General features: G+C 39.2%; 1 protein-coding gene across 1 annotated transcript; it reads left to right on the top strand.

The window, feature by feature from the left end:
• The first annotated feature begins 23 nt into the window (after positions 1-23).
• On the top strand, positions 24-8690 carry LOC114788266 (interferon-induced protein 44-like). Its single transcript, XM_028976693.1, has 9 exons — positions 24-100; positions 1539-1814; positions 1913-2191; positions 3156-3189; positions 3521-3710; positions 7068-7220; positions 7309-7477; positions 8259-8359; positions 8478-8690. Exons 2-9 carry the CDS (start codon positions 1547-1549, stop codon positions 8652-8654), a joined length of 1371 nt encoding a protein of 456 aa, XP_028832526.1. The 5' UTR covers positions 24-100; positions 1539-1546; the 3' UTR covers positions 8655-8690.
• The last annotated feature ends 2165 nt before the right edge of the window (positions 8691-10855 follow it).

Genomic DNA, 10855 nt, shown 5'->3' on the forward strand with positions numbered 1-10855 from the left:
ATAATCACAAATGTCCAGGAATCAGATGGAGGAAATTACAAGATTAAAGTGAAATGTGGCAGTGAAGTGGCCGAGAGTATTGCAAAGGTCACTGTACAAGGTAATGACAATTTGCTAAAAATGTGTGCTAAAAATAGGCTAACATAATATTTCTATATTTGTAATAGTAAAACTACACTAGTAAAACTTGTATTTTTTAAAGACAATTCATTTTAATATTTGCCTCGTTATTAGTTGACATTTTTTAACAATATGTTTAAGTTTCCTATACATAAATAACCCTGTGGAGAGATTATATGAATTTAACACTTTAATATGTAAAACTGACACTATCCACTGTTAAATGAGAGTGACTCCACCCTTTTTTGTCCATCTGGTTTGTCTAGTTTGTCTCGACCTGCATATTTGCACAATGTCCTTTTTTTGCACACTGTGAATCCCTGAGGCTTCGCAATCTTGTCTCGCTGTGTACTTGTATATGGTGAGATGAAAATAAAGGGGACTTGGACTTTACAAACCCATATGGGTGGTACACAGGTACCAGATTAGATTAGATTAGATTACATTTAACTTTATTGTCATTACACATGTACAAGTACAGGGCAACGAAATGCAGTTTAGGTCTAACCAGAAATGCAATAAGCAGGAAGTGGAGGATAAAGGTCAAATAAGTTGTGTATACATAAGGTAATATGTACAGGAGATGGATAAATATGAAGATATTTATAAAAAAAAACAAGTAGTAGTGCATTGATTATGTCTTAAGTCTGCTGGTTCTTGTCCGTGGTAGCCTAAAGTGTCTGCCTGAAGGCAGGAGAGAGAACAGTTCGTGGGCAGGGTGGGAGGAGGCCTTAAGAATACTGCGAGCTCGACGCAGACAGTGCTTCCTCTGGATGTCCTCAATAGATGGAAGTGGAGTCCCTGTGATGCGCTGGGCAGATTTCACCACCTGCTGCATCGCCTTACGCTCAGCAACAGTGCAGCTTCCATACCACACTGTGAGATAGCTGGTTAGGATGCTCTCTATTGTAGAAGTTTACCAGACAGGAGGTCCGTATCAGCCCCACCTTAATCTGTACCCAATAACCCAGATGGGGAGCAAGAGTTGCCCCTGATTTACCCATCCATGAAAAAGCAAAAAAAGAAAAATCTCATCAATCACTAGGGTTTACTTTTGTGGAAAGTTGCGTTTAATATTATTTAACAGTTGAAGTATTGAACTGAGTTCTGTTTCTTAGAAGTATTACAAGTTTCACAAGTTTGTAAAGCAGAATACTGTAAAGCCAGTGAGGTCATATGGGTCAGTACTATGCTCCATCTGTGTTCAGTTGAATTTAATACGTTTGTCTTAAGCAAAACCAAAAAAGCATGTGTATACATGACAACTTATTAATTATAATCTTATTTCATTTCCAATATTGTTTGTTTTAATTAATTAGCTTATTTGAAAGTGACAACATCTTTGGGAGGTTTTTCTACTGACTCTAACTGATTCTAACTTAATAACTTCTAACACAGTGTTTGTATTTATTTGATAGAAAAACTGATGGTTTCCAGAACCTGTAGGGATGTAAAGACTTATGAAGGTCAAGACATTATTCTAACATGTGAGGTGAACAGAAAGGACGTCACAGCAGAATGGAAGAAGGACGTTCAGCTGTTAGCTGAAGGTGGAAATATTATCATGGAGCAGCAAGGAAATGAGTTCACTCTGAAAATTAACCAGGCTCAGAAGTCTGATAACGGCGTCTACTCCTGCCTGGTGAAGTCCCAGAACGAAAATGTCAAATGCTCTGCTCATGTCTTAGTTCGAGGTAAAAAAAAAAAAAGAGAAAGAGAATTTTTAAAAGATAATTAACGTTGTACTTTTTTTTTTTTAAAGAACTAATAATAAATATTCTAATTTATTTAGAAGATAAATTAATGGTTTCCAGGCCTTGCAAGGATGTAAAGGTTTATGGAGGACAAGAGGTGATTCTAACATGTGAGGTGAACAGAGAGGACGCCACAGCAGAATGGAAGAAAGACGGTCAGCTGCTGACTGAAAGCAGAGATGTTGTCATGGAGCAGCGAGGAAAAGAGTTCACTCTGAAAATTAAACATGTTCAGAAGTCAGATGATGGTCTTTACACCTGCCTGGTGAAGTCGGACAACGAAGAGGTAAAGAGCTCCGTTGAGGTGTCAGTACAAGGTAATGTATATGCTGATATTTTTATTTATTTCTGCTCCAATCTTGAACTGTCAAATTTCTGACATAACAATGTACATTTCTTATCTTATTTTATCTTATCCTATCTTATCTTAATCATGTTTTAGAACTGTGATTAATGTATGTAGCCTATATAATGGGTAAGTGAAGAAAACGTGACTTGGCGCTGAGCCTCCAGCACAGCAAAATTACCAGTTAATTTAACACTGTACAGAGTGTATATGAGCCCACTCCAAATCAGAGTTAAATTTAACACTTCATCAGGTAATTATATGATGTTTTTCTCAACCTGAACTCTACACTGCTGGAAACTTCTTGCTGGAACATAAAATGTTGGTAAAAATCTTGGTGAGGGTGTTTTACTAAAGTCATCTGTACCATCTGTTTAAACGATTCAACACCAGGGTGCCGAGTTGCACTTTACAATGTCACCACTACACATAGATAAGGGAAAATGTTAAATCAATAATTATCAGAGTAAAAAATTATTTTACTGTTTTTATAGTGTGTTCTGGGGATTTTGTTTATCATCTCTGCTAATAGATGTGGCAGTGCCAACCTAGCAGTTAAAGAAGGTTCAAATCCCGAGCCACCAAGGTGTCACTGAGGTGCCACTGAGTAAAGCAGCGTCCCCACACACTGCTCCCAGGGTGCCTGTCATGGTGCCCACTGCTCACCAAGGGTGATGGTTAAATAGAGAGGACACATTTCACCGTGTCACCATGTGCTGTGATGCAGTGTTTCACAATCACTTCACTTTCACTTTTAATAATTAGATTGCTAGTTGATTTAGAGACATTAGTCTTCTAGTGATACTGGAATTGCAGAAGTGTGTGTGCTAAAGTATTTGATAGTATTTTATTTAACACTATAAAATGTAACATTTTTTATAACAAGACTTTTTTTTAGACTTATGCATATCATCTTGGCCTTCTTTGTCTTGCAGAATTTGAGAAAGAGTGGAGGAGCATAAAACTTGAGTAAGTTCACATAACATCAAAAACTGTGGAATGAGTTAACTATTTCTAAAGTGTTAAACACGGCGGCACACAAACATGTTGTTAATGGCTCTGTGCTCTGAGCAGTTCGTTTTCTGGCATCTCAAGCTAAGTCTGGCTTTGCACCATCTTGTGGCATGCACATCACTGATATCATTTGGTAACTTGTGTTATCTTCATTTGTGTGTCTTGTATTGGGTTGAATGATCCAAGAGGGGCTACAGTTGCTATTAGGAGTGAGTAATTATGGAAAATGTGTGAGTATAGAAGACTCAATTTAATGAATTGTACAAATATGGTTGTGCTCTTTTAGAACTGAAAAAATGCAAACTGAACTCTGTCAGCTCAAACCAAAAGTGGAGCCCCTCCGGATTCTTCTGTATGGGCCTGCAGGATCAGGAAAGTCCAGCTTCATTACCTCTGTTGCTAATATCTTCAAACAGCGACTAACAAGTGAGGCATTGGCTGATGCAGTATGTGCTGGTACAAGTTTCACTATGAAGGTAAGGAAAAGCTGCACAGCAAAATTGCCAGTGTTAAATGATATAATCCACAGCAAAGTCAGAGTTTAATTCAACTCTTTCAGTGTAAAGTCTGTGATATGGACCAGAAAGGTGGTCCATATCAGCCCAAGTTATCAGTTTAGTCTTCAGAATTCTTACTTTAGCTTTCATTATTTGGTCATATGAATATATCCCACTGTGGTATTAATGGTGGGTAAATCAGGGGCGACTCTTACTCCTCATCTGGGTTCTTGGGTTCATTTTAAGATGGGGCTGATATGGACCACCTGTCTGGTACCGGTGTACCACCCATATGTGCTTGTTATCTGGAAAGGGGCGGAGTCACCGTTATTTAAAACTAATTAGTGTCACTAATTAGTGTCACTTCATACTGTATGTGTTCAATTTAACTCGGGCATTTTACTGTGTAATAGTTTTAATATTAAGTCTCCCTTGTCTCCCTGAGCCAATATATCGCCCTCCAGGGCCACTTGGGCCCTTTATAGATGAATTGGACACTCTCCTCAGCACTTCCTCTTTAGAAACCCCCCTAACTCTCCTTGGTGACTTCAACCTTCCATCAGCCCAGCTCCAATCATCCTGCCTTCTTCCTCTTCTCCACTCTTTTTCCTTGACTAACAGCAACATCTCTCCCACACACAAAGGAGGGAATGTCTTGGACCCGGTCTTCAGACGTCCTTCTCCAACTTCTGACCTTTCTTCCACTCCCCTTCACATCTCTGACCACCACTTCCTGACCTTTACACTCACTGTACCTACAGGATCCACAACTGTCCCCCATCCATCCTTCATTAGACAAAACCTTCACACTGTCTCACCTCCATCTGTATCTTCCTGCATTCTTTCACATCTCCCAACCTCTGACTCATTCTTCTCCTTACCACTAGAGACCGCTACTAACTCTTTCCTCACCTCACTTTCCCTTTCCATTGATCAACTCTGTCCTATATCAACTAAACCCAAAAGGACTTCTCCCCCTGCGCCCTGGCTCTCCGATACATTGCGTAGCAATCGAAGAGTACTTCGAGCAGCGGAGAGAAAATACAAGAAATCTCAACTTGACTCAGACCTACAAATTTTCCACTAACCACACTGCTGCTAAAACTGCTTTCTACAAAGCAAAACTAGAAGCCTCTGCCCACAACCCTCAAAAACTCCACAACATCTTCTTATCCCTACTCAACCCTCCGACTCCCCCTGCCGCAACAACCTTAACAGCTGATGATTTTGCCAACTTCTTCACAGGGAAGATTGAAAAAAATCTGTGAGACATTCTCCACCACTAATCCTACTCTTCCCTCTGAAAATTCGACAACTACTCTAAATCAATTTTCTAAGCTCACATCTGATGAAATAATTCAGATTATATCCACAGGCAACCCAACCATTTGTCCACTAGATCCAATACCTTCTGCAATGTTTCAAACTATCTCCTCTGACCTCATCCCTTTCATTTCTTATATCATAAACAGCTCAATATCATCTGGCCATGTACCATCCGCCTTTAAAACAGCCAGGGTTCTTCCAATCCTAAAGAAACCCACTGCTGATCCTACAGACATTAACAATTACAGACCAGTTTCCCTCCTCTCATTTCTATCCAAAATCCTTGAGCGCTGTGTCTACAACCAGCTATCACTCCATCTATCACAGAACAACCTCCTGGATCCTAACCAGTCTGGCTTCAGAACAGCTCATTCCACCGAGACTGCCCTTTTGGCGGTTACCGAGCAGCTACATGCAGCCAGATTGGCAAAACTGTCATCAGTTCTTATTCTCCTCGACCTATCTGCTGCATTTGACACCGTTAACCACAAGACTCTCTTGTCAATCCTGAAGAGGCTTGGAATTCGGGGCTCAGCATGGCAGTGGTTTGCTTCCTACCTTGATGAGCGATCCTACCAAGTGACTTGGAAAGGATCCACCTCTACCTCACGTAGACTCTCCACTGGTGTCCCTCAAGGCTCGGTGCTAGGTCCTCTCCTTTTCTCCCTCTACACGAGATCACTTGGTGAGGTCATTTCCTCACATGGATTATCCTACCACTGCTATGCTGACGACACACAACTCATCTTCTTCTTTCCTCCCTCTGATCTACATGCTGCTTCCAAAATCTCTGCATGTCTAACCGACATCTCGTCTTGGATGGCAGCCCATCACCTCCAACTCAATCCCACCAAAACTGAACTAATATTAATTCCAGCAGATTCTTCACCACATCAGGATCTTGCTATTTACCTAGACAACTCGCAGCTCTCTCCTTCTGCAACAGCCCGCAACCTTGGCGTAACAATAGACAACCAACTCTCCTTCTCAACTCACATCAGCAATCTTTCCCACTCATGTAGATTCCTTCTCTAAAATATCAGACGAATCCGCCCTTATCTGTCAACCCAGGCCACCCAACTACTGGTTCAGTCCTTAGTAACCTCTCGACTGGACTACTGTAACTCCCTTCTAGCTGGTCTACCATATGTACCATCCGACCTCTACAACTAATACAAAATGCAACAGCACGACTGATCTTCAACCTTCCCAAGTTCTCCAACACCACCCCTCTGCTACGTTCCCTACACTGGCTCCCAGTAGCTGCACGCATCAGGTTCAAAATACTGATGCTGGCCTACAAAGCCAAACATGGAGCAGCACCATCCTACCTCACAGCCCTTATTACACCCCGCACTGCACCTCGTATACTCCGAGCCTCCAGTACTGCTCGCCTGGTCCCTCCATCTCTGAAGGTAAAAGGAAAACATTCAGCTAGACTCTTCTCCGTCTTGGCCCCTCGGTAGTGGAATGAACTTCCCCTCGAGGTCAGAACAGCTCAGTCACTGAGCACCTTCAAACAACAGCTCAAGACCTTCCTCTTTAAAGAATATTTAGATTAAATTGTAATTTTCTTGTTGTCGAACTTTGTGTACAGAATCTACAACAGAGTGAATAAAATAGATGTATTCATAGTTGGGGTCCTAGTGAACCGGAATTGATCTCTTCATCGATGGTAACTTAAGCACGTTGTAAATCGCTCTGGATAAGGGCGTCTGCCAAATGCCGTAAATGTAAATGTAAATATCAAATCTTAATAATTTCACTCTTATTGTTACTAAATCTAATCCATATGCATCACATCAAACTGCCTTAAAGTTAATTTGCAAGTAAACAAATTATACTAATTTTAAATAAACACTATTTCGTGTTATTTTACATTGACTTGACCCCAGGTAACAAGCCCATATGGCTGGTATTGGCTTATTAGAATTATGTAAATATTTCAATTGTTAGCATTTTGAAAACTGAAAAATATTTTGAATAAAAATCTTATGCTTCCATTCTCAGCACAAAACACACAAGATTGAGGTCAGTGGAAATTCGGAAATTTTGCCCTTTGTCTTCAATGATGTGATGGGTCTGGAAGGTGGAGAGTCTAAAGGGGTGCATCCTGGCGACATCATCAATATTTTAAAAGGTCACATAAAAGAAAATTACGAGGTTGGATTAACACACACACACACATTGAACAAGAAATACACATGGTTCTGATAATCTTTATAATTAACCATGTTCTTTTTCCCCCCAGTTCCATAAATTCCCACTGGGAGATGAAGATGAGTTTTACAACAGAAGCCCCAGTCTGAGTGATAAAGTTCACTGTCTGGTCTGTGTGTTGCCAGCAGACCAAATCTCTTTCATTAAAGATGATGTGACCAAAAAAATGAGGGAAATCAGAGAGCGAGCCAGTGAAATGGGTGAGAATAAAACTTTACAGACTATCAGTATTTACTGATGTGTTTTTAGCTTTAAGCAGTTTATTATGTTGGAATATTTCAAGCTTTACTACAAATGAGACCATATGTGTTTAACTTTAAAAAGGGAATCATATAGAGGTGGGCAATTCAGGATTAACAACAAAAAAAGTGAATTTGAACATTAATAATGTTCACATTACTCATGTAAAAGAGGTCTTTGTTTGGTTAAGTTGGTTGCAAAAATGTATTTGCAATGTAATTATTTTTATTAACCAGACCAACTTAAAACCAGTAGTGACAGGGACAGTCCCCTGGAGACACTCAGAGTTACGTGAATTTCTCAGTGGTTGTAAGTGGGATTTGAATGTACTACTCTGCTCTACGTTCTTCAAAAAAGTTCCTACTAACTAATGATGGAAAAAAAATTATTTCTACTCTTGTTTTTGAATGCTGTCCTCTGTACATTGATAATGAGAATATTTACAGGTAAAGTGGGGCAGTGGTGGCCTAGTGTCATGGCTGCCCACTGCTCACTCAGGGTGATGGGATAAATAAAGAGGACAAATTTAACTGTGTGCACCGTGTGCTGTGCTGCTGTGTATCACATGTGACAATCGCTTCACTTTCATTTTCACTAAAGTGAAGTGACCCTTGTTGATTGGCCAGTGCTGGTGTGTCATAACTGTGGCAGAATATGTATATCTATAAATAAATATATATCTATATGTATCTACTGTGTATGTCCCTACTCTGTATTTGATATCATTTCTTTGTGCATCAGGTATTCCTCAGGTTGTCATGGTAACAAAGGTGGATTGCGCCTGTCCAGTGGTAAAATCAGATCTGAGAAAAATGTACCACAGCATGACCATCAAGGAAAAGGTGCTTGAGATGTCTGATTGTCTGAAACATTTTTGACATGTTTGTGGCATATTGTGAATTTGCTAGTGAATTAATGGAGTGTGTAATCATATATTGTGTGTGTTTCACATGTACTCAGATGCAGGAGTGCAGTAATAAACTGGGAGTCACAATGAACTACATTTTCCCAGTAAAGAGCTACCACGAGGAGAAGGATGTTGTTCCGGAGATAGACGTCCTCATCCTGGATGCTTTGTTAAAAACTGTGAATCTTGCTAATGACTTTGTCAACAAAGACCAAAAAAGTCTTCACTGAACTCACCTCTTATATTCACTGGTTCAGGCAACTTTTCTGCACCCAATTTGCCTCACAAATGCAGGTCAAACACTAAGAAGCCTGCAGCAAGTATATGACTTGGTGGGGGAAATGAGTAGAACATGGAGATTTCTACACATATGCAGCCTGGACTGGCATTTATCTTTCTTCTAAACTCATGGGGAAGGGTGGAGTCACTGTGATGTAACTCTAAATAAAATGCCTTTTATAGACTTAAAATGAATAACTCAAATCAGTTATTAGTGTTAAATTGCATTTAGTGTATTTAACTTAAAGCATTTAAATTTAAACATAGCATTTAACTTTTCATTAAAAATTCAACATCTCATTACCATTTCCTTCTTATTCCTAAGAAAGGCAGCAGCCCAAGTCATTGGATGCAGTGTTTTGGTATACATTGTCTTTTTACAGTATTTAGAGTGTAAAATATGAAAAAGAGTGAAAGAAATGATCACAAAAATCACCAATAAATATGAACTACTGTGAAAACTTCAGTTGAAAGAAAATATCCCTTGAAAAACAGTTAAACTGGGTATTTGTTGCAAATGTGTGCGTGACAAAGCAGTGAACAAAGTGTAACAATAGTAACTTTGCAAAATTGAATCTAAAACAGAACAATAAACCAAGTCAGACAGGCTAACAACAAAACAATGCTGTCATCTGATATTTGATATGATCAGAATTCCAAATATGGAACAAGGAAGGAAAAAAAAAGATTTGATCAGAATGATTCGATATGATCAGAATGATTCGATATGATCAGAATGATTTGATATGATCAGAATTCCAAATGTGGAAAAAGGAAGAAAAAAAAGCACACAAGACATTCACCAACAATAGGGGTACACAACAGATTAGACCTAATTTCTATGAATAATTTTGTGAGCAGAACATGAACTTTTTTTATTCTTTACAGAAGATACTGTAAACTTAAAACTTTTATTTTATTTAAACATTTTATTTTTCCAGTTCATGAGCAAAGTTTTCTTAACAATGCATAAGGCGGTGAAAGCCATGTGGGATGCGTTCTTCTCTGTTGTGACACCATCTAGGTTGCCTAACAAGTAGACTGAAGGAGAGGCTGGGATGGAACATTTCAAGTCTTCACAAATCCTGTGCCAGAACCTCTGAACAGGAGGACAGAACCAAAGAGTGTGGATGTAATTGTCAGATGTATCACCTTGACAGTGCGAGCAGTTGTTAGAAGATGTAAGACCCATCCTGAACATCCAATGACCTTTATAGTGCGCTCTATGCAGGATTTTGTATTGTATTACTTGTAAACAGTTTAAAGGGTTTTAAAGATATCTGAGACCAGAAATTGTGGTTCCAGCTGACCGATAGATCTGCCTCCCATTTTGTAATAGGAAGCGATACTGATTCATCTATTTTGGAAAGTGTCCTGTATATGTTGACAGTAATTTGGGTTTTTTGAGATTAAGGAATTCTGCTACTCTTGGTGGCATTTGTAATTTAACTTGATTAGACTTAAATTTCCTTTTTAAGTATTTAACTTTTTGATATTCTAAAAATCTGTTCTTGTTAATGCCATATGGTTTAACTAATATGTCAAAGGGAATAAAGTCAAAGCTCCCACCATGCTGTCAGAGAGGAGCTGATACTGATGCTTTTAAAGCATGCGTGTTGTTTGATGTTTGCGTTAATGAATGGTAGATCTGAAATCTTCATATTATTGCATAGTACCTGTGGTTTAATTTAGTTAAATCTGCCATACTAGGTGAAACATTAATACCTAAATATTTAATATTTCCAAATTGCAGTGGAGGGGAGGAAGAGTTCTGGAAGGAGCAGTTAACTGGAAGAACTGTAGATTTTAACCAGTTTATTGAATAATCTGAGACTCTTGAGAGAGTTTATTAATGTAATTACCTCAGAGAGAGTGGTTTCTGAATGCTGGAGGAAAAGTAATACATCATCTGCATAAAGACTGACTTTATGTTCTACATTCTTGCACTTTATGCCTTTAATCACTATAGCCTGTCTAATTGCTGCTGCTAGTGGTTCAATAAAATTGCAAACAGTGAGGGGGAGAGAGGACATCCCTGCCTGGTGCCCCTCTTGAGACTGAAGCTGGAGGATGTTTGGTCGTTTGTCCTGACATATGCGGTTGGGCAATTATGTAAAATGGGGCGGGAGAATATTTTCTAGAACTCCACCAA

The sequence above is a fragment of the Denticeps clupeoides genome, chromosome 1 (assembly GCF_900700375.1).
Source record: "Denticeps clupeoides chromosome 1, fDenClu1.1, whole genome shotgun sequence".
NCBI classification, from domain to species: Eukaryota; Metazoa; Chordata; class Actinopteri; order Clupeiformes; family Denticipitidae; genus Denticeps; species Denticeps clupeoides.

What these genes read in the sequence shown, in the direction of transcription:
- LOC114788266 (XM_028976693.1), top strand. Translation starts at nt 1,547, where the DNA reads ATGGTTTCCAGAACCTGTAGGGATGTAAAGACTTATGAAGGTCAAGAC. An exon ending in CGTTGAGGTGTCAGTACAAG is followed by an intron (nt 2,192 to 3,155) that starts GTAATGTATATG and finishes TTTGTCTTGCAG; the next exon opens with AATTTGAGAAAGAGTGGAGG. An exon ending in GCATGACCATCAAGGAAAAG is followed by an intron (nt 8,360 to 8,477) that starts GTGCTTGAGATG and finishes ACATGTACTCAG; the next exon opens with ATGCAGGAGTGCAGTAATAA.